The sequence below is a fragment of the Amphiprion ocellaris genome, chromosome 21, assembly GCF_022539595.1.
Source record: "Amphiprion ocellaris isolate individual 3 ecotype Okinawa chromosome 21, ASM2253959v1, whole genome shotgun sequence".
Classification (NCBI taxonomy): Eukaryota; Metazoa; Chordata; class Actinopteri; family Pomacentridae; genus Amphiprion; species Amphiprion ocellaris.
The window spans coordinates 7618263-7643038 of record NC_072786.1 but is presented as its reverse complement, the minus strand read 5'-3'; the positions used below and the strand labels follow the sequence as shown (position 1 = coordinate 7643038).

At 40.8% G+C, this 24776-nt stretch overlaps 1 protein-coding gene across 2 annotated transcripts in view; it reads right to left on the bottom strand.

Annotated features, from left to right (window-relative positions):
- Positions 1-21522, bottom strand: part of prickle1b (prickle homolog 1b) — a 32497-nt gene extending 10975 nt beyond the window's left edge. Inside the window, exon 1 of one of the 2 annotated variants that reach the window (XM_023287229.3) lies at positions 21296-21522. Coding sequence is in view for 1 of the 2 variants with exons in the window: in XM_035955831.2 (XP_035811724.2) it covers positions 2683-2721 (39 nt within the window). In the remaining variant the exon portion in view is untranslated. Of the gene's footprint in view, positions 1-2682; positions 2919-21295 lie in introns of those variants that run through there. The other variant, XM_035955831.2, reaches the window with a different exon arrangement.
- Positions 21523-24776: the final 3254 nt, after the last annotated feature.

The following is a 24776-nucleotide window of genomic DNA, read 5'->3' as shown; positions in this document are numbered from 1 at the left end:
TTTAGAGAAATGCTTGTTGCAGGTAACAGACAGTTACTTGGGGGATGTACGAAAACTATTGAGGTGGGCAGGGGGCTGAATTTTGTGTAACCTGCTTAAAAAACAATGCTGTTCCCAGGGTTGTTTACATGAGATTTGTTCTTTTTGCGACTTTTATCCCACCAAAAAAATTTAGAATAGCAAAACTATCAGTCAAAGCTGAAATTCTGACAGTAGCTGACAGAAAAACTACCAAAAAGTGAGCCCTACACCGCAATAAAAACCTCCATGGAAACAGCACCACCACGACTAGAAGAGGAGAGAACTCAAAAAATGACAAAGCGGCGTGCATCTGAGAGTAGATACAACACCAGCAATCATCTTGTAAGGAGAAAACAACCTGGATAAGTGCCATAAAACAAGTTCAAGTGTGATAATGGGACCGTGGTGTCTACAGGCAGTGCAGATGTAGTAGATTCTGGAGTCATAAATGATTTTTCACATGAATAAAAGCAGGAGCTCCCATAGTAGCTCTTGCAAAAGCTGGGTTTTTAGTCTTTTCTTAAAGACTGAGTGGGATTCTGCAGATTGAACAGAGTTTGGTAACTCGTTGCACCATCGAGGAACTTCAGAAGAGAAGAGTCTAGCTATCGACGGCCCTTTTGTGGTGGTTGTATCAGGAGTCTTTTCTTGGCCGAGTGTAGTGAGTGGGAAGGCGTGTAGACCTGAATGAGAGAGTTCAGGTAGCTGGGAGCTGTTTTCATTGTAGTTTGGAATGCTAGTGTCAGAGTTTTGATTTTGGTGCCTCTTTAGATCAAAATTTGTTGTCTTACCATTTATTTTCATCCTTCTTAGAAGAGCCTAATATGTTTTGGATCCTCTAAAGAATGGTTTTCTTCCTCGTGCTCCCTTCAAAGGTCAAAGATCAGCTGCAACTGAACTCACAATGCAAACTCTGTGTTAAGAGGTGATGTCAGCCACTCTGGGCCTCCAACGCTTCACCATATAATCAAACCTCAGTGACAAGACTGGGGAAATATTAACATTCCCCCAATTAGCATACAGTTGAATCAAGCCCAGGGCTTCAAAACACTGACTTTACAGATTAGAAATGCTGTTACAAGTCGAACCACAGCTCTTATCATGGGACAAAAGGGTGTTTGAACGTTGCTTTGTTCTTCCGTGACTAATCTATCAGGTTTTATGGTTGGATAGATAATGTTATCACTCAGAAGCTTTTCTTCACCTGTTCTACTTTATCTCATCTAACCTAGTTAAGACCAGTAAGTGCTGCAATTAGACAGAGGCATTTTTCCGTTCATGATTATTTTGTGCCACTATATTTAAGCCTCAATGGTAGTTTGATGGAGTTGTCGAACAACGGGCCTTTAAATCAACACTACTGACTTGATATTGGGGATTTTTTTTTTGTTCCTTTCAACTGTCTACCTTCTTTCTCTCCTGCAAGTTACAAGGGAAAAAGGTGACTGTGGATTCCTGAGCCAACATACACAGCAACTCACATTTCACCATGTCACCTCTTGGCAACAACACAATGGCTTTCTTTGTGAAAAACAAAAACAAAATGTCCACCTAGTCCTCCTCCAGACGTGCGCCTTGCTGCAGACGTGACAGGAGGAGGTTAAGGAGGTTAAAGAGTTTTTTTTTTTTCTTTTTTTGAAAAAGGCGTTTAAAGCGTCACAACATGGGCTCTGTGTAAACAGGAGGCCAGATGTAGCAGAGCTGGATTAACCATGTGGGCCTTCCCCCGCTTAACTGACACTTTCCTTCAGCCTCGCAGAGGAATTAGTTAGTGAAATCTGTTGTTTTCAAACGAACACAACCCCGTAGGCAAACTAATTTACCAAGAGCTTTATCAGATTGTGCCAAAGCGTATCATGTTCTCCAAAGATATTAAAATATCAAACTGGTGCACAGCTCTGGTTACCTGCAGATGATTTAATAGGCAGATCAGGTGATACCACATAAAAAAAAATAGAAATTTTAACTTTGTTTTTCAATAATTTTCCTGACAACCACTCATGACACATATTTAACTCAATGAATGATGTAAAGACAGTTTCTGCCTGTGATAAATAGTGTTATTTTAGTGTTTTTTTAAAAAAATAAAACATGGATTTCAAACCAGGTTTTAAAGCTCAACAAGTGAATCATTTGGTGTCTCTTTAAGTCAAAAATAGTGTGTTTCCATTTGCCATTTATTTTCATCCTTCTTAAATACATTACAGACCCTTTAAAGAATGCCTTTCCTCCTTGTGCCCCCTATAAAGGTCAAAGACCAACTGAACTCACCATGCAAACTCTGTATATAAAGGCTTTATTTTTTTAAAAAGCACCATAAAGTCTATTTTTCCCAAATGTCAAGGGATTTGCTTTAAGAAAACTATTAAAATTGTGGAGTTCAAAGGCCGAGGTCATTGCTCTTTGGCTGCTGAAGAGTGTTATTTTAAGGCCAAATGGGTGTCAGGGGGTGCACAGGAGACTTAACACAGCTGGAGTGGGACCACCTGCACAGACACACTCAGGACTGTACACACTAGATGCAAGAGCTATACAAACACACAGAAAGATAATAGAGAATACACATATGCAGGATCAGCCTCATCGGCAGATTGAGGTAACGTCTGCAAGCATTTCAGTCAACAAAAATCTTACAGGTTTGAGGCTCTTTCTTCTTCTTACCTCCAGGAAAAGCGTCTCCCTCTCATTCCACCTTTGCATAAAGCTCTCATTCACTTCGCACAGCTCTGGCTACATGTCTGCAGCATGGAGCTCAGCGGATCCACGCTCTAATCAGATCCAGATCACTCAGGAAGTACCCCACCACCACCACCACCAACCCAACCGGCGTCCCAGCTTTAGAAAAGTCTCAAAGAGTGAACAACTCGTGCAACTCAGCAATCCGAAGGTTATAAAGTCCAAAACAGTGAGGCCAAGGAGGTGACGTCTCTATCTGGAGTGGCCCTGATCCCACCGAGTGTATCTGCTCTCTGGGGGCAGCCGAGCCTTGTCAGCCCCTCCCTCATTCCTCCCCTCCACAGCAAATCGCCTGCCACTTGCACTTCAATCACACATCTCAGAGTCAACACCACCAACCCCTCCCCTTCTATCTCCTCACCCCTTCCTCCGCCAGGGTGACACCAAACCCTCCAACAACCCCCCCAAAAAAACCTCGGCTGCAGGATTCCTGAGAGCCAGATGACATGTCCACTCTCTTTCCTCCCTCTTTGTCTTTTTCTTTCCCAAATGTTTTTGTTCTGCAAGCCAGACAAGCTGCTCTCTTTTATGCTGCCAGATTCAATTTGCTTTTTTAACTTACAGAGGAAATGTTTGCCATAAAAGTGCAAAAAAAAAGAAAAAAGCAGGCAATACTTTACTTTTGTCATATGTTATTTCCCCTCCGAGGTAAAATTCCTATTTTTACTGCTCTCACTGTCATTAAAGGGTCCCTGGGGTCGTCCGGTCTGATGCATCTCATGTCATTTGCTCTAATAATGTCACATTAATTTGTACTCGGCGGCTGATTAGATCACGGGTGGTTAATGTGTTCCCGGTGCAGCTGCTCCATTATCTCAGCAGCAAGAACTGATCATTTGCACACAGATCCGGGGAAAGTTGGATGACTTAAACTGCTCCCAACATGAATTCTGTTTGATAAAAATGAGTTTTCACTTTATTTGCACAAAGTTGACAAAAATGATGGTACTTTTTAACTGACTTTGGTAAACTTAAACTCAGTTTTGGCCACTAGGGGCAGCAGAAACAAGCTGTAAACACATGTTTGGGTGCAACATGTGAATGTAAACCATATATTTACTCTACTTTTTGTTCTGTTTTTGGCCTCAACCACCCTTTGAGAAATAAATCTGCTAGGAAAGCAAAATATTAAGCTGAAAGAACTCTAAAGCTCAGTAAAGCTGAGAAAAACAGCAACTAGAAAACCAACATTTTATGCTGAAAGATGCTTAAAAGCTCAGTAAAGCTGTAGCTGACTGCTTTCAGTATTCATGTGATTCATTGTTTAAATCAACTTGTTTGCTAATATATCCCAACCTGTGCCAAATTAAAGTACTTAAACTACTCCAACATAAATTCTATTTGATGAAAATGAGCTTTTGCTCAAAGTTGACACCAATGATGATACTTTTTTAGCCAACACTGGCAAAGCTAAATCTGTAATTGGTCAGTTTTGGCCACTAGGGGCAGCAAAAACAAGCTGTAAACACATGTTTGGATCCAACTCGTGAATGTAAACCCAATATTTGCAGTTTTAGCTCTGTTTTTGGTCTCAACCACCCTTTGGGAAAAACAGAAACCAAAACATTATACTGAAAGATGTGCAAAAGTTCAAGAAAGTTAAGCTTCTCGCTGTGACTGACCACTCTTTAATAAAAGTATTCATGTGATCCACTATTTAAATCAAAATATTCATTATGGGAACTTTAGGTGTTTTTTTAATCCAAAATACTACCACCTGTGACTTCTTTGTGTTGGAGGTATTGACTCGTCTAAAAGCACCCCTCGTGTCTTGTTCCTCTGGTTAAATTTTGACCATGTTTCCTCTCAAGTGAGCCTCATCCATCTCAGGAAATTCTCACGGATCTGTCTGCTCGCTGACAACGCCACCTCCCCCTTTCCTATTTTGGAAATCTGAATGAGCGAGAGGAGAGGGGTCCCCTGTCCTCATCTCTCACTTCAGCCAATCACAATGACGGCATTGTCGGAGAACACTTCACTTCAGGAAACAATCCAGCAGCGAGAAGCTTTGTTCTGAAATGAGATCTGTGGAAAAAAAGGTGCTCTTTAAGATGTGAAAAGTTGCAGAAGAACAATCCGCATACAAAACAAATCCACTGGATGCTGCCTTGGGGGAAGTTTGATGTGATTATTTGAACAAGCTCTGCACCATCCGTCATTGTGAAAGGCTGAAAAGCAGTGACGGCTTCATTTAAGGAGTCAGAAATGACAAATGAGTTTGCTCAATTGTCCAGCAGACAAAGACGCCCTCTCCTCTGACAACCCCACGAAGTTGCTGGCGGAGAGGGCAACAGAACTGTTTGTCACATGCCAGATTACCTGTTACAAATGAGAAATGACTCAGTTAGCTAATTAGCTTAGGAGACTGAGATAGAGAATGAGATTCTCTGTGTGCTTAGAGATGGAACTGTCTATGTGCTTTGCCAACACGGCCTTCTTTCCTGGCATACCAATGCATATTTGAAAATGGAGAGAGCAGACGGAGGAGCTTGGCAGTTCAGTCAGAGAGTGAACCTTTCAGAAAAAGCTCTCAAGTTTTCCAGGGGTCTTGGCACCGCTCTGCAAAAGCCACTTTGTGTTTAACCCTCAGAAAAGATGTGCATTAAGTTTCCTGAGATATTTATCTGGATATACATTTCAAAAGCTCTGTAAATCTTATTTCAGGTGGTTGGAATCGAGAGGAAAGGCTCTATTTTTGTGACAGACAAGTACTTAATTGGGATAATAAAAACAACCAATGAGCGGGTGAGGAATGCCCCTGCATGAATAGAGGACGGGTCCGAGGATGAGTGGCTTTATCCCGGACAATAGGCAGATATCTGCCTTTCAGACTAGACCTGGGCTTGTGGCCAGAGACCTATGGTTCTTTAGAAAATACAAGAGGACAGTTGACCTTGCCGTCTCCTCTGATTCCTCCGAGAAGAGAAAAGAGGGTGCGATGGAGCAAAAACTGTCTGAAATTCGTTTTAATGGAGTCTTACTGTTAAAGTTGTAGTTTGTTTATCTATCATAGCTAAAGAGCATACTGGATAAAGACGCTTAATCTCCATTGTTTGTATTCCTTTCTTTGAAGTTTTGAACTTGTAGGATCTTGACTTCTTAGCAGACATCTAAAGCACCAGAACTTAGTCACAGAAAGATAAAGAAGCAGAACATTGTTGCCTGAAAAACACAATTATCCTGCTGCTTTCTTGCTTCACGATACGTTTTTAATGAGTCTTAGCCATTATAAGGCAAAGATGTCATGTATCAGCACTCTGCAATGCCGCTGGACATGTGCTGAATAGATGATGCCCTGATTTCATTCAGATGTCCAAGGCTGATGAGCAGGATCCCACTAATGGAAGGTTTATGCAGTGATCTTTGACCTAAGTGCTTAGTGGATGTGCATAAATACCCAGAAATCCCAGGGATTTCTTTAAATTGGACCTTTTTAAGTGTTGGAAAAACAACAAGTACTCTGTGCTATTTTGATCTGTATCACTTATCGCAGGCAGCTGTACATGATGGAACTTATGCCAGATTTATTCTACAACAGAGAGACTTTTTTCTGTTTCTGAATTCTTCAACAAACCCTTGGCTAATATCCAGCGTGAAATAAAAGGACGCTATTGGCTCAAAATATCGGTGCAACCCTGAATTCAGTCAAGTCAGAAGCAATTTGGACAGAAACCTTTTGATCACGTCTCTCAAAGGACTTTCTTGAGCAGAGTTTCCTTTCCTTGGCAAAAGCTTTGGACAGGGGTTCAGACAAGATCTTCTGGCCTTTTCTATACTTGAAACCCAAGACCAAGTCTAGACTACACTGACTGCACACACACACATACACACCCGGCACACTTACTCACTGCTTCTGGCTGCTCATTTTATCTACCTATTGGCTCGACTGGTAATTTGGCCTTTTCTTAACCTTTATTGTGGAGGGAAGGTTTACAAAGCAAACGTGCTCTTTTCCAGCAGCACTGTGGTCTATTTTCATTTATTACAGTCATTCACAGCTGGACTCTGCCAGCAGTGTTTCATCCCCAGGAGGCACGAAAAAGGTTTAAGTTGGGTCCCTTAGAATGCAGATATCAGGGGGGGAGACGTCCCTTTGGGTTGTTGGAAAAAGAAACCAACCAGGACAGTAACGTGTCTAGACTTGTTGCGGGACAGTTTGTCGTAGAATCCAAACAGAGCGTGAAGACCATTCCTGATGTTAAAGGAGCATAAAGTACAACTGCATGATGAAATATATGAGATTGTACAAACAGTTCTGAAGAATTAAAGCCAACATGGTGTGTTTAAGGCAAGAACCCGTTTCCAAAAGTTATTGTCTTCAGCTGTGATTCCCTCCCAGTGTGTTCTCCATCAGCTAATGCAGCTCACCTGGGCCTTGAAGGCTATAAAAACTGGCATGTGAGTTCAATCTGTTTAGCTCTTCCACCTACTTGGGTGTCAACACATGCACTCACTGCTCCCATGTTTGCTGACTTCACTTCTCCACTCTTGTTTTGTTTTAATTTAGTTTTAATAGATTTCGTCTCACTTTCTTTGAGCCAGTTTGTGACACAGTGCTGGTTGGCAAGGGAAAGAAAAAGAGTCTTAATGAAGCTGTATTGGACAGAAATGCGCCTCACAAATCACTTCTGAAGTGGCAGCGCTTGTCAAATTGTTGGTTTCCAGAAGTTATGGACCCACAAAGTGCTTGGCAAATCATCAAACTTTCACCTTAAGCAAAACATCCAACTGCTTTCTACCTGGTGAATGCAATAATAAAAGTCCTGATAAAGTTCCTAGCACAACAAGGAACCCTGCAGAGCCAAAACTAACAAGCCCAGACAAATAAATCCAATTGTGTGAGTTTTCATTTGAGATCTGTCTGTTCAGATGTGCAGTTGAGAACATTTCTGTTAAAGTTGTAGGTGTTAGTTTGTTTATAGCCAAAGGACATTATAGGTAGAGATGTTTAACTTGATTTATTATAATGTTTCTATGGACTTTTGAACTTGTAGGATCTTGACTTCTCAGCAGACATCTTGAGGACCACAATTTTGTCACAAAAAGATAACGAAGCAGGGCATGGTTGCCTGAAACACACAATTATTCAGCATCGTTCTTGCTTCACAATACATTTTTAAAGAGTCTTAGCCATTACAAATCAACTTCTGTGAGTTTCCATTTCAGAACTGTCCTCTGGGATGCACAGTTAAGTACATTTCTGCTTTTATATGTTTCTATGTCCCTCTGTTATGTGGCTTAATTTAATTAGATGTCAACATATAGACACAAAAACCCACAAGGCAAATCCCTACATTCATTTTACTTGGAAAAATAAGGCCGCATCTGTATCTAGACCGTATCTATTTGTGATTCTAATGAGCCAAAGGCACAATGGCTGACAAACCAGCTTACACACATCTGATTCACATAAAGACCCCAGTTCCACGTCTCAATTCACATCCATTACGATTCCGCCATTCAGCCCCATTCAGACCTATTCACGCTGACAGACGCCTCTCAGCAGCCTTTCACACCAGGAAATGGATCTTTAGCCCTCGCTAACAAGCCCCACCAGCCCGACTCGCCGCCACACATCAGGCCTCGCTCTGTGGTCTCTTGCCAGATCAGTGTTAATATTCCTCAGCCGAGTGTGATTTAAGTTTCTGGTCATAAAACCCTCGACTGAGATTTGCTAACCGCTACAGGGTGTCATCTACACACCTCTGGGACAATAGAAGGAGCAGTAAAAGGGCTATAAATTGCAGGAAATTGTCAACTATGGTGGGATTTTTGGTAGGTAGCTTCAGTTTAGATCTTTCTTGGTTGCTTTACAAGGTTGAATCTGAATGGGGGGAAATCCATTTTGGAGCTATTTCTGGGGATTTCAGTGTTGCTTGGTTGTTGTTCTACCACTTTGTATGCCTTTTTATTTAGTCTCCAACAGTTCAAAATTGGAACACCACCTCAAAATTGGTGTCAATTCAGTATTAATTTTCAGAGTTAACACCCAAATGAATTTGGTGATTACCAAGAGTTGTATGTAGTGCCTTGTTCCACGCAAATTGTATGGTTTATGACCAGATGTCTGTAAAAATACTGCAGTTCCCATTATCCTTTGGTACATATAGTGCTAACTGGTAGCATGCTAAGCTATGATGGTGAACCATGGTAAACATCATACATATTTAACATGAAAGTGCTAATGATATCAGTGGGACCACACTGGCTTGTTAGATATTAGCATTTAGCTCCAGCTAAATGTGCCTTGAAGCTTGTTTATTTTCAATTGACACCAAGGATTTTATAATGGAAAAGGTAAAACATGACTGTAATTTCCACTAACTTTAACCCGTGTTCTACTCAGATCAGTGGGATTAAGTGCTCAATACACTTCCATCGTGACAGAAAACCTTTCCACATCGCACCTGCATTCCGTGTTTGTCCTTCCTCACGAGATCAATAAGCCTATTTGGTTTTGCTTTGAGTTTAGAAACCAGAGCTGACTTCATTCACCAGTCAATGTGCACCAGGTGTTTTTAAATACACTATTCATTCTCTTCCAAAACGGTCGGTCTCATATAGGATAAATCACTGCAAAAATGAAAATAATCGCTGCTTCAATACAGCTACTGTTCGGCCTTACATTTGTATCTGTCAATCTTTATTGTGCTTTCGCTTCGGCCATATATCCCTGCATATGTAGCCAATTATCCTAACATTCAAGTGGATTTTCTGTAAATCCCTTCACTGCTCACAGGCTGATTAGAGTATGCTGAGGAATTATACTATTTCAGGGCTAAATGGGGTTGTCAAAAACAGTAGAGAGGCTTCTCCCCTGTATTATTGCCACCATTTTTCATGATTTGGCAGAGGCTGAAGTTAAACTGTTTAATACGTGCCATTACCTGAATGAAACTGCATACAAATCCAAGATATCCCTGTAGGCTACAATATCTTGCCAAGCTAGAGTATCCTCTTGGATACAGACAGTTCATTGGACTATTGAGGGCTTATGTATCCTCTGTGGAAAAACAACTGATAATAGATGGTGAAATTAATCACTGCATATTTCAAAATACTGGTTTAAAGGTCTCGGGGTGGCAGGTAATGTTTGACAAAGATATGCACGCATGCATATCCCAATGTGCAATACATGTCTCGGCACTGTATAGATACAGAACTTCCATTAACCCCAATCAACATCAAGCAGTTTCTGTGTGTTTTCTCTGCGTCTGTTACATTTTATTCACTGTAGGCTCGTTTTTCTGCAACATAAAGTCCTGCACCTCTAAGGAAACAGCCCAATCATGGCTAGAAGTAGAGAGAACTCAGAAATGTTTTTTGTGCAGGACACAGTTAAAATGGCATGAATCATAAAAGAAACAATGAAATTTGAGTTTCTTTGATAGTTTTTTTGCACAGCCTGCAGTTCAAACAAAATGTCTTTGAATTTTGTTAATGTGAGTGTTTCTAGGTTGCGACAAGGAGTGCAGGATTTATTTATTTACCGTATTTATTTTTACAGAATCTGGTTCGAGCAAATGGTTAAGTTAGGTAAATGTGATGTAGAATAAAGAGCTTTTGGTGAAATATCGTAATCGTCAACTTAAATTTGGTTGCTTTTTTCCCTATTGAAAAGCACATCTCGGAAGAGTCGTTCACAAACGCTTGGAAATTTGAGAATCACACTATTTCTTTTCCTGTTTTTACAGTTTCAAGTGTTGCTAAATGGTGTTAAGTTTTAAGAAACATGGGGTTCGGTGGGTTAATGAATGCATTGTAATACCTTTAGCAAACTGTCAGCTTCTAAAACCAACAGTTTCTGAACAGATTTTGAAGCTTATTGTCATCAAATTTAATTTTATTAGCAGGAATTTGACCTCTACTGCTTCTGTGGTGCACATACTTCAAGTCACTCAGCTCACTCACACTCATCTTTCTATAGCATTTATACTTGCATACAGTTTGCCTGTCAAATCTAATGAATTCTTGACTTCTTTAGCCACGTTTTCCAGACAACATAGGTGAGACTCAGCTGTTATGCTATCAAATAATGAACTGAGCTAAGCAGGCAGCTACTGTATGTTAAATTGAGTCACTTTCAAATCACCTCGTGGCAAATTTGCATGAAATAAGAGCGCTTTCACACTCACTTACCACTTCAACAAGGAACTTGAGCACAAATGAGAAGCACTATCACAAAACTGTAATACCTATTAGGAAACAATAGAGACGTATTCTCATTGCTGCGCTGTGTGTGTGGCAGAGAAGAGAGACTGCCTCCTATTCGCCTCTAATTTGATATTGCTAAGTGATGCATTCCTTCTTTAATAAAAGCCAGAGGACATCTTAAGCAGCACTTTGAAAGGAGTGTGTCTGTGTGGGGTTTGAAGCATCTTAATAAAATTTCCAACCTGCTGCCTTGAATACAAACTGAGTCTGAAGAGAAAGAACAGGCAGATATTTATACCTGCAACAGAGTCGAGTTGGTGACTGATGATAAAAATGAAAGATGTCAAGAACCAGACAGTCTGGTTCCTGCTGATGAGGAAAAATGTGCTGGGAACTGTTTGTTCCAAAGACTGTAATTTTCTAATAAAGACAAATAGTTAAACAATTCAGCCGATCTTTTAACAAAAAGCCACAAATAAACTGCTGACACTTTGAAGGCAGCGGGCTTACAGAATGAGATAAGAAACCAGTTTATCCTGCTCTCGTTGACAGAGGAATACGTGACACACTCCAGCTGCACTGCTTAGAACTAAACTTGTTTTTTATTTTTACTGGCTTCGCTGCTACTTTGACTGAACTGAGAATGAAGCCCTTCTGTCACTTTAAGCATCCATTTGACTGATTTACAGCGTGTCACGTGTTTCAGCCAAAAGAAACAGATAAGTTGGGGCTGTTTAATGAGCTGTGCCACTCAAAGTAGATGCGAGAAATTCCCTGTGGAAAAACACATCCATTAAAAATAACAAAAAAAAAAAGACGCATATGTAGAAACGTAGAATCTGACGACATATAGTGCAAGACAAGTAGCAGCGTTGCATCACATTTGGGATGGGAAAGCTGCTGTGTGTATGTGTGTGTCTAGATGTATATGTGTGTTGTGTGAATCCCCCCATGAATTGTGTATAAGAGATAGATGTAGGCCAGGGATTGGGGTTGTGTACACACAGGTTTAATGGCAGGACCCTGGAGGGATGGCACATCAGTCAAGCAGGACAGACACACACACCCACACACAATCCTGCTGTGCATTACACAACCAGCACCCTCACTTTTCCCATAATCTGCACTGGAAACACAACAAATGCTGGGAAAAGACGGGTCTTACCAAGTTTCGCAGCTCCAGGCACTCGGCCTGCAGTTCGGCCTACATGGGACTGACACAGTTCTCAAGCCTGCACGGTGTCATAAAAGGGTGTGTGTGTGTGTGTGTGTGTGTGTGTGTGTGTGTGTGTGTGTGTGTGTGTGTGTGTGTGTGTGTGTGTGTGTGTGTGTGTGTGTGTGTGTGTGTGTGTGTGTGTGTGTGTGTGTGTGTGTGTGTGTGTGTGTGTGTGTGTGTGTGTGTGTGTGTGTGTGTGTGTGTGTGTGTGAAACCATATAGCCTAACACATTCTCAAAGCGAGGTGGACTTTTTGTGAACGCAGACAGATAACAGAACAGCTGAGTGATATCAGCTGAGCTCAACATTTTGGGTTTGGATGCCACGAGGATGCCAGATATCGAGGCTACGTGCTACATGAAGGTGGCTTTGAGCTCGGTGCTTAAATAAACCCACTATCACAGGGGAAAGTGGCGTGACTGGGCCATTTTTGCGGGCTGTTTGCCTCCCTCCTCTCCCAGGGACTGTGGTTGGATTTGGCCAAAGCAGCCGCTGTTGGCATTCCACACTGACCCTCTAGTAGCGGGCCTGAGGTTCACGGGTAAACAGTCCATCCGTTTGGTGTAATTTCAGAGCCCGTCTCACCCTCTGCCTGTCTCCCTTCCAAACACCACCCCTCCTCGCCTTCCCTCTCCATATCCTCAGTTGGCCTCTCTGTTAATTCAGACCTACCTGACAGTTCTGACTAAAACCTTCAGGGTTTACTATCAGTCCCGCTCGGCAACAGGCTTTTCTCTCTAAACACACACTGAAGACTAATCTGCAACAGATGGGAGACGAACCGGGCAGGAAGTAGTATAAAAGGATATACAGCATATTTGTAGCCCTCTGAACCAAACGATAGGGTTTCAGAGACGTTCCAAGTAAAGCCCGAGGAGGGTTGTAATGATGTGCGCAGCAGCAGCTCCCAGGGGCTTAACAGCACATATTACTAGAAGATATAAGCTGCCCATCCGCAACCAGATGTCTGAAAGGCCCTGAGGGAACTCTCTCACTCCGTAGCAGACACATGTAAAGTATTGGGTAAATAAAAACACATGCAAACGCGCAAATGTGCACTAATACATACATGTGCGCTCACATAAACAAGGCCCCACATGCTGCATTTCACGGGTGGCTGGTTGGAGATAATGAATTCCTTAGTCCCTGGTTTACTGTCTGGTTTTTGAGGTCATTTGTGTAAACACAAAAGACATTTATTTACCACCTCATTAATGCAAGTGGCAATTTAAGCTCCCTTTCACAGGCAAAAAAGAAAAAATGAACGGATGGATCCCAGTACATGGAAACCCAGACAACAGTCAAATCACTGTTTGTATTGGTTTTGCAGCGAACGCTTGGAAAGCCCCAAGCTTTCATCAGCTAACCACTGCGGGTGAATATCTGTTACATTCTCCATCTCTTAAGAGGTGAAATGGTCATAGCTGAATGATGCCCCACCGCCTGATTACGTGCTACAGAGCACAAAGGCAGTTAAAGTATGTATGCATTTCTAAGGAAAAAAGACAGACTTCTCTTTAAGGAGCAGGTTCCATCTAGAAATACCTTGCATGACTTATGTATGAACACATTTCATTTAAACCTGCAAAAAGCATTACTTGTGGCCACTTTGGGAGAACAGAAAGAAGCAAGAACCTCATGCTGACATGTTGTTAAATATGATGTATAGCTGTTAGAGACAAAGCCACATTAGCGTTCAGCTTTAGATTTGGTTTCCACCAACTCCTAAGCATAATATTTAGCTCTTTAGCTGCTAAATGCTCTACTATGTTCTCAAGAAAGTTGCTAACTTGGCCATTTGGTGGTGGCCTAATAGCATAAACTGGGTTTTTAGAGCTTTATTTTGAAAATGTCTGGCTGCTGTCACCCATGAAACTGATGAGAAGGAACCACAACAATGAAGTTGTCGGCTAAAAACAAAAAATTAGCTAAATATAACATTTTGTATAGCTGTGAGGAAGTACAAAGTCTAAGTAATTCTCTTTGGGTTTGACCCCTTTCACATTACATTAAATATATTGATTCTAGCAGCTTTAAACACTATTTAATACTGAAAACTGGACTCCAAGTGAAAAGCAAATGTGCAGCTTTTGGTGAATCTGGCAAAACGCCTTTAATTTTCTCCACCCTCACTTATACTGTGCTTATCACAACAGGCCATTTCCTGACTCCGGGTGGCATCAGATTGGATGGAGCCATTTCCCCTCTGACTGAATTAAGAGACTTCTATTCCTCTGAGATGATGTGAGGCAGCTTGGAGATACAGTGACAGATTGGACATCTCCCCGGAGACTTCTGGAGCCACAGGCGACCACCCAACGCAGTGTTAAACCTGCACTGTGGAACTTTTTGTCTCCACCTTCTGGCAGTGAGAGAAAGTTATTTGTTTAGACTGTATTCCTGAAAAGCATCAGAAACTTTTCTTGGTTGCTTCTTAATTTTTTCTGCCATAGGTTCCATTATACTCCTAGTTGCTGTAGCTTCCTATTGGGATTTAGTGGCTGACGTATAATGCATCGCTGCTGGTGCACTAGCATAGAAATGTGACCACAGAAACCAGATATAAAATTCCAGTATATTGCAAAATACAGGCCTAATCAGAACTGTGTTAAATCATTTGGCTCGAATATACTGGACATTCATTTATATGTAAAAGTCCTGACGTCTAACTTTATGTAAATGTCTCATCATAGACGTGACCTGAATCTGTCCGACTACCTCATCTGCTCCTGTTTATTGAAGCAGATTGATTAGTTCATAGATTCGCCAGAACATCCTGTGCCATCAGAGACTTCCTGCATATTGAAAATCAAGTGAAACTGCAAAATAATCGGGAAGTGAGCATGTAGATAGAAATGCAGAGAAGGGAGGAAAAGGAGCAGATTGTCCCTGATTAGGCCTGAGTGGAGACGTTCAGCTCAGGAGTTCGCTTTCGCCTCAGGAACGCAACGACTAACGCATGAGACCGATTTAAAAAGGGAAGCGAAGAAGCTGAGCCATGTTCCTTGATGCATGCACCCAAACACTGATCCCAGAATGACAAATTAAAAGTTTTCTCTCATGTTGATTTTGGAATATTACTGAAAAGTCACAATTAGGCCATCAATTTTGGAGGAAATGGTGGCTCCATGGTGGCTTTTTGCATATTTTTTACAATGAAATACATAAAATTTGATGGCACATTGTCACCATTGCATCTAAATGGTGTTACCCCAAAGTTAGCCAGATTGTTTTTGGTATGTGGTAAAGCATTTTTGACAAATCCAATGGATTTAGAACGATGACTCCTCCAGCTGCAGTGAAAACTTGAAACCAGTCTGTGAAACATGATCACCAACATTGAAATCAGGCATTTTTTCCCACATCACAACAGAGATATTATGTGTCACCCAACAACTCAGAATCTGTTATGGAGACCTTTTTATGTTTCTTTTTTTTTCAATCAAAAACAAAAACTGAAAGCTATCATTTGTGCGCTGCCTCAGGGTGGTCATTTGACTGGGAATAATTACGTGGTTGTTGCAGAGCGATCTTGTCTTCCTATATGAGAATCTGCTTCGGTCTATACTGTTTACCTTCACTTGAGCTTTAAAGCCTTTTAATTATTATCATCTAATAATCATCACCTTTAATGTCTCCATAACTACAGCGGCTGGCGACTGGCAGCGTCTGGGCAGGTGTGTGTGTGTGTGTGTGTGAGTGGCTTTAATCATCATCAAATAGAGTTGTGTGTATAGGTAATTAAGGTGGTGCCAAATCGACTCTCACTCGCAGGCACGAGTCAGGAACTCTCAACAACACCCCAGCTTTGCATCGCTTAGCAAGCGCTGCGGGCAACTTTATTCCGGCTCGGCTACAAGTTTTGACACAGATTTGAGCGCAACTCCCTCTAAGAGTCCATTACTCAGTGTCTGATATTCTTCTAAGCCCCGGATTACTTTTCCTCCCCACAAGCTGACCATAATACCAGGCTTGTGGAGCCAATGTGGCCTGCAGGGTTTGGTCTGAAACCACTCAATGAGCACAAGGATCACGATTAGTGTTTGCAGATCAAGGACTGCTGACCAAAACTGATGCCTGACAGGGTTTTCAATCACATGTAGTCGAAAAGCAAAAACTATATGAATGTAGGGTTACAACCAATGATTATTTTAACAACTACACAGTCTCTTGACTTGCTCTTTAAAATGTCAGAAATGGTAAAAAGTCCAAAAAGCTCATTACCATTGCTTACAACCCCTTGGGACATTTTGTCTGAACTACTTAAAAAAAACAGTAAACAGAATTCCTTGTATTTGAGAAGTTTAAATGAGGGATTTTTGGCATTTCTTTGCTTAATAAATGACATACATGTGTAACCGTCCAATGCACAAATGGTACTACTGTTAAAGTACTGTGCCAGTCATTGACTAAATCCCTAAAAACCCATGTGTGTGTGGCAAAAATTTATATTTTTAGGTTTTTTTCATTCAAATTGTTAACATTAATGTCTTAAAATGACCTACACATACATCTACATCATTGCCAGATCTAAAATGTGCAGATATATGAACTCATTGCTTCTGTCTCCATCCACCCCTCCCCTACTTGCTGCAGCTCGAGCACACCATCTCACCTCTAACAATGATTAAACACTGTAAAGCCACTCTGTGCTCCGTAATGGCAAACTGTAATATTGGAGTAATTCAGCCACACTTGTTTGAACCGGAAACCTATTCTGAAGAAGGCTAATGATACAGAAAGCCCCACCCTGCAAGCTTACAGAATCCTCAGGGTTGTTATGTATGAATCTTAAAGTTCTGACTCAATGTTTTTGATCATCAGCTTCATCGGCATGCTACAGTTTCTAGTTGGAAATGCTCAGCTATTATATGGGCTGCTTATTTCACCCATGACATGTCTTCTAGCATATAAAAAACACCATATGGACAAGTTAACAAGGTAAAACTTGATATTTTTTTTTACTGCAAGGGATCTTTAAAATTGGGTGGTTCGAATGTAAAATTTCAAATATTATCTTATAGGCCTATTATTTTAAAAAAAAAAAAAAAAAGTCAATTCAGTTTCTCCAGCTCAGTAATTGGCTTTTCACTGTTTGGCCCTTCACACACTTTACACAACTAGAGGGGATAGCTGCTTGGCAAGCATGTGTGTGTGTGTGTGTGTGTGTGTGTGTGTGTGTGTGTGTGTGTGTGTGTGTGTGTGTGTGTGTGTGTGTGTGTGTGTGTGTGTGTGTGTGTGTGTGTGTGTGTGTGTGTGTGTGTGTGTGTGTGTGTGTGTGTGTGTGTGTGTGTGTGTGTATATAGATATCAATGTGTGAGTGACTGTGTGTGTGTGTGTGTGTATGTGTGAGGGTGTGTTTTCTGAGGTTTGGAATGATTTACACAACCCCACACTCGATTAATTCCAGTATGACAGAACAAACTTGCCTGTGTGTACACATGTTGGTCTTAGGTATTAGGCTGACAGAGCCGTACAGACAGAACAGTGTTGACACACTAATAGATGGAGGTCTCGCACACACAGATACACACATAAAAACACACAAACCCTTCACATTTGTGCTTGTGTTTCTTATTAGTTCCATTTATTTAATGTAATGCCAATGTGAGCTCCAAGCAAAACCCTGGTTGGGACACAAGATGTGTGTGAATGCTGCACGACCCCCCTGAAGCCAGTAGCAAACCATCCTCTAGGTACACTCCATTACATACGCCGTCTGTATTTATAGCTTTATGCACTGTAAATATACGAACCTGCACTTAAAGTCACCATTAAAAAGTTTTAGAACTTTTCTTTGCCACTTTCTGGACTGGATTTCTTCTGTCTGACACCAAAAAAAGGCAAAACAGCACATCCTGAGCTCTTCACACAGCTTTACTGCTGTGATCAGATGAGGTATTTTAGCCGAGGAGTCAATGGCTCTAAATCCAGAACACCCTTTGGTCGCTGAGCAAAAAGGTTTTCCAGGAGACTGTCCAACAATATCAAAACAATCTCCAGGCTGGATTTCCTCTCTGGCACTGGATCCCACACTGGAGAAAGAGAATCTGGGTTGCATGTGAGATAAATAAAGAAGGTTTTGTGCTTCTTAATGGAGAGACACTAGTGTGAAAAATCAATCTGTCAATGTAGAAATGCTCAACAAGTCGGCAGTGCTGTCATACAAGTGATGCAACAAAAAGTCGAGGATGCATAAATAATCTATTCACTTCTGCTGCCAAAGCCAGACACAGAATGTCATCCTCTGTCTTTCGTTGAAACCTGAAAGGTCATCTCCTTCAGATCTGAATCACATCCTCCCATCTGATTCACATCCTCCTCAGCCAGAACATTTTCCTCCTCTCCCCGCTTCACTGCGACATGTTTAAACAAAATCAACCTTTTCACCCTGACTGCCATTTGTTAAACTTGTATCAAACTTCACCATTACAGCAGTCTAACTCGCTGGATGTAGATTTCACGTGAGTTTCTCTTGCCTTTCTCAATCTGTAATTTTAAAAGCCCTCTTCATTATTATGGGACACAACAACAACCTCCAGGCAGAAATGACAATTTCAAGTTTTGCCAAAGGTTTGGATCAGTCAACAAAGCAGCCCTATTGTTGTTGTTTTTTTCTTTAATAATAGTGCTTGCTTCCCTGTGTGCAAAAACTCCACCAAAACCATCCCCTCATCGCTATTTTCATTAAACACCATTGATGCATTCTGTTTTTAGCCTTACCCAAGACATCTGTGGTTGATTTATAATGAAATACAAGCACACCAGAGCTTTTGTTCCCCTCCCCTATAGCAGATTGATAATGAGGTGCAGTCAAACCATTCTACACAGCACTGGGGTAGCACTAAAGAATGGTCACAAAAGTAATTTTTATGCAAATTTGCTTTTCTGACAACATTTGAGATGATTGTGATTGGTTTAAATCCATACAAGCTCACCAGAGCTTTTGTTTTCTCTGCTATAACAGACTAATAATGAGGTGTAATCAGACCATTCTACACACTGCTGTGTTAGCGCTAATCTGCCTAGACTAACATTAAGGACACAGAGGCCTCTAATTGCATAGATTTTCGCAAATTTGCTTCCTTAACAGCAACAACATTTAAGATGACAAGATTATGATTGGTATAAAAAAAAAAACATGCATGCTAGGGCTTTAGTTCCCTCCCTATAGTGGACTGATATCGAGGTATAGTCAGACCATTCTACACAGCACCGTGTTAGCGCTAGAAAATGCTGTGGCTATTTGAGGTAACCATTACAGACCCAAAGGCCTCTGACTGTGTTGATTTTAGCACAAAATTAGGATGAATAAGGTTCTGTCCAAAGCTAAAAATATGCACCAAAGACTCACTTACAGCTATATTTTATTTGTTTAAATTATACAAAAACCAAAAGCAAAAATTCAGGGTTTAATGGTTTGTGCATCAAACTATTTCTTTACAAGGGGCCTTGCAAAGATAGCGGTCATGGTGACAACAAGACTTCCTCACACTTCTACAGATCAAATACACACAATATGACTTGTTGATGAGCTTTATAATGACTGAAGGGAGCCAGACCAGCTGTTTGTCTCCACTGTTAGAGGTGTACACTAACAAGCTGCCTCCTCTCTCTGCATATTTAGAAGAGCAGTTCCCCCCAAAAAACTATTCCGACAAGGATCCTGTCCAGCATCCATTGGTAGCAATCAGTGTTGAATCCCGTAGCAGGCAGTAGTCAAACCAAGCATACCGATCATTTCAGCTACTGCCTGACTTGACTCTCCCATGTGGTCCGAATGGGTGACCAATTAACAGCAGCTTAACTTCTGAGTCCAAACACCTATCCCCCTCTCTCTCCCTCACACACACACACATGCATGGACACACACACACGCACAGGAGAACCACACATGCATGCATGCACACAGTCATACAAAGTAGCACACATCCACAGGCCCTCATACCACACACAGACAAGGGCACACACACACACACACACACACACACACACACACACACACACACACACACAGATACATACTCATTAACAAAGGCTTAGCATTGCAGAGTGTATACCCCCAGCAAAGTGTAGCATAGTCTGGCTGACTGGCCTCCCACAGAGGGGGAATACACCTCAGTCACCTGATCCTCTGCTGCTCTGATCCCGGCTCAGAGGCAGTTAACAGGAAGCCTTTATAGGACAGAGAGATCTGCTATGGGAAAACTTTGCTTCAAAATACCTTAAAGTCACAATTTAAGTCACAGAGCAGATTAAAGTCATTTTTCTACGCATGGTTTCTTGTATAAAATGCAAAATAATACCTCAAGAGATGCCTGCTGTTCTCACTGCAGCATCTTTTACAAATCTCTCCCACCACTAGGTGCCACCACTGGCTTCATTACGGAGCAAGTCCACCTTAACACGTCACTATAGCGCTCACAATCACCATTAGGCCAGTTTTCTATCAGTTTTATCACAATATTTCATGCACTTTCAGTTAAACAACTAATAAAATTAAACGAAACGACACTAAAATTCTTCAAAAATGTTGCATCTGTGTTAAATTTGGATTTAAAAGTGTGACTAAATACGAGAAAAAAAGTCTTCATCACTAACTTACTCATGTTCTGTGTGGTTGAAGTGATGTGGCTTCACTTTGTAATGTTTCTGTGGCTTTGGCCTGTCAACACTGATATGGTTCTGAGGAGTTAAGAGACAGCGTCTGAACTCGTTAAAGAAAAAAAAAAGAGGGGAAAAGAGCAGACAGGCCGAGAGAGAAAGCCACAGATCCCACCTGAGTGACAAGCAACAGCTGAGTCCACACATCTGGAAACTAAAACGCAACCCTCCATTAAGTGCGTCTTTACGCACACACGTTCCAAGTAAAAATCCCCCCTTAACTCAGCCCCAGACTCATTTTTCTCTCTTCTGCTTCAGGAAAAACATGTCAGAACCTCCTCAACTAAACTCTTTTCTTCTTGTTTTTAGTGTGAAGTACTAGAGAGACAAATCATCTCTTGATCTTGTTGGTGCGTAATGGTTTCCAAAAGATGAGCGTAACAAGGCTTTTTAGACCTACTGAAAGCACCCCCATGCAAAAAGAAAGGTGTGCATCTCTTCAGAAAAAAAAAATCCTGCTGAAGTTAAAGGAACAAAATAGCGATTCCCGGGTCAAAAACTCACCTCTAAGAAGCAACAACTCGGTGCAGGGGCGAGTTGAATATTCCGTTTATCGAGATATAGTCACGACTGTGGAGGCATCCGGCCTGACTGCAAGCGATAAACACAACTCAGTGCCGTTTGGAGTCCTGAATCAGCTCAGTGATGGAGTCTTTCAGTGCATGATCATGCATAGACGGAGAGAGAGAGGTGACGCTCACCAGGGCTGAGCGCTGCGCAGCTCTGGCACCAAGTTAAAGCGTCCAGAAATGACATTAGCGCTGCACCGCGCCTATTGGCTTAACCATGGAGCTCCCCCTCCTTTCTCCCTCCTCCACACATACATGCCTCCCTCTGTTTCTCACTTAGAGGCAGAAAACATCCCTTATACTTCAGCCGTGAGTTTATGGATATGCTATGGAGGAAAAAGCCAGGATACAAGGTTTAAAACTGAAAAACTACAAGGTTTCCATTCGACTATAGGTGCTAGAAAGTCCCACCATGTCACCATAAACTCACTAAATGAACACCCCAGATAGTTACTGCAAGTACCCAAAGGTATATGAGTTTTACAAGGAATCCCTGACTGCATGGACTACTTCCCAGAGACCCTTCTGTCTGATTTATGAAGGTTATAAAGGTGGTTGTGTGTTTGCCTGACAGTCTGTGGCATGTGTGACAGACTGCATCACATGATCCACTCAGCAGCCTCCTGAAACTCAAAACTGGCAGTTGGTCATCAAGTCTGGAGCTGTTATGTACAGTATGGCATGTTATTCCAAGCCTGCAGTGGAAGCTTGTATGTCCAGCGGCTCACTGATCCAAAGTGGCGTCATTTATTTGCAGATTCAATGAGCCATTAACCCTCGTGTCGTCCTGCGGGTCAAACTGACCCGTTTTAAAGTTTGAAAATGTGTGTGTGTGTGTGTGTGTGTGTGTGTGTGTGTGTGTGTGTGTGTGTGGGGGGGGGGGGGGGGGGGGGGGGGGGTTAACAGAGAAAGCTTCCACATTTTCAACATTTTTGGGAAATTTTTTGAAAATTTTTTGGTGGAAAAAAAAAGTTTAAAAAATGTTTCTTTAAGAACATTCAGGAAAAGATTTTTATTTTGAATGTTCTTAAAGAAAATATTAGAACTTTTACTGATATATATGTAATCACTTTAGATATTTTTTTATTTTTTGGAAGATTTTTATTCATTGTTTTGAAAATGTTTACAATTTTTATTTTTTTTATTTTTCAAAATTTTTATGTCTGCCAAATTTGTTTTTTTTTTAAATAAAACTTTTAAAGGAATTTTTGGAATTTTCTTCCTGAAGATTTTGCAAATTTTTATAAATTTGGGGAATATTTCTGCTGAATTTTTGGATTTTTTTCAGACAAGGGAACAATATTTTTTGGTACCTATAAATGAGGACAACAGGAGGTTTTATCAAAAGCCAAGTCAACTAGCATCAGAAGATCACCGTCTGTTTTCTTGGAAAGTGAATTTAACAGCTTCAGTAAAAGGCATCTGGACTTCAAGACTTTAGAACTCTCTCTTGGATGAGAAGCAAAACATCCTGAAGAACCAAAAAGAGAAGTCTGGTTGCCTTCTACTGAAGCTCCTACCACTGTAATGGATGACTGATAATCTACACAGATATATTGTAAAGTGATGAAAGGTGTTATCTTCCAGTGCTCAGCTGTCGTGTTTCAATTTATGGGTTTTGCTCAGGTGGGAGTGTGTAGGTGTATAATAATGAAGTAAAGCAGTGCTCAGTGTTCTGCACATATAAATAATCCAAAATAGCTTTCTTCCACTGTTACTGTTGTAAAATGTCAACTTCTTCAGCACCTCAAGAAAGAATCTTTGGAATTCTTGGAAGGTTTAAAACTTGTTCTCTTACATTCACAACTTTGGGAATATACAGGTGTTGCTGGATGAGAGCTCAGTCAAAAGACAAGAATGGCGTTTCCATTATCAGGCACATTAGTTCAAGATAATTTGGCCAAATACATGTTGCTCTCTGTCTAATAACTGTGGCAGCTCTCAGCTTAGACTACGTGTTGCTAATGTCCTTGTAAACAACTGATAAAGTTTTAATTGTTTTACAGTGGGTGGGTGGCAGTATTTTTTCTGCCTGTTCTAAAAGAAGAGCATTAGGTAAACAATTAACTACTGGACCTTAAACTTGATGTTTAGAACCTCATACTGCACCGATCATCCACATCATTAAAACCACCTGCCTAACATTACCAATTTGTGCCACCAAAACAGCTGTGGTCCAGCCGGTCACCTGCCCTCTGGATGTGTCCGGTGGTGCTGATCATGACTGTGCCACCATGGGTTGGGCTTGTTCTGGCGCATCCCATAAATGCTTGGTTGGACTGGGATTTACAGAGTTTGAAAGTCAGATCAGCTTCTTTTTGCTCTTGGTCGGGTTCCTTGAGATGATCCTGAACAGTTTTTGGGTGGGCGAGGGGTGGAACTTGGTCTGGAACACTGTTTAGGTGGATGGTACATGTGAAAGCAGCATCTCCAAGAATGTCAAGACCCGGTTTTTCAGCTGAGCATTGCATCGTACACTGTAAAACCTGTTTAACTCTTTTACTTTTAAAATTGTTATTTTAGAGATTGCCATTTATTATTAAACTACAGATACAAACTAATAAAATCACAGAAAAAGAAAACTATTTATTTACATGATTTATATAACATTTACATAAAAAATGACTGTAAATGACATTTTTTGACTATATTTAAAGCAATAAATTATCTTTATTTTTCAGATATTTGATGTTATTTGAATGAAAAATTGTGCATATTAAAGACAGATTATCCCAGTATTGGTAAAATACAGATATCTAGTAAAATCACAGGGAAATATATTAATTTACATGTTGAAAATAAAAAAGGCCCAACCTTTACATGATATCTACATTAAAAATCTGTATTTTTTTTTAACAAATAATAATCCATTCTTTTGTAATGTTTTACTGTATTTATCTCAGCTAAAAATGTCATAATTTTACATATTTTTTTGTAATTTTTCTCACAATTTTTACAGTTTTTGAACATTACAATGTTCCACCATTTTTAATGTTTTTTTTTTCTGGCACCCTTGCTTTTAATTTTTTAAATTTTTCAAATTTTTTTACAGTACAATTAGATCTTTAAGCCATTTGATTCACCTGTCTGTTGTTTTAATGTTGTGGACGATTGGCGTAAACTAAAACATAATCAACAGTGGTATAATAGGATGTTTTGGATAAAAACGTGACGATAATCATGAGAAACATCAACATTGGTCACAGTTTCATGGAAAAAAAAAGACTCAAAATGACCTGAAACCTTCTTCATGCCCCTGATTAGGTCAAGATTGAACATTTGACACTGTTTTGGACACAGAGATGCATAAATGTCAAGCACTAAATAGTTTCAAACACAAGACACTGATTTGTGCGGCTAAGCGTTTGGGCTGAGGTTTGGGCCTCAGCTGTGGCGTCGGGGGAACGAGGCTGTTT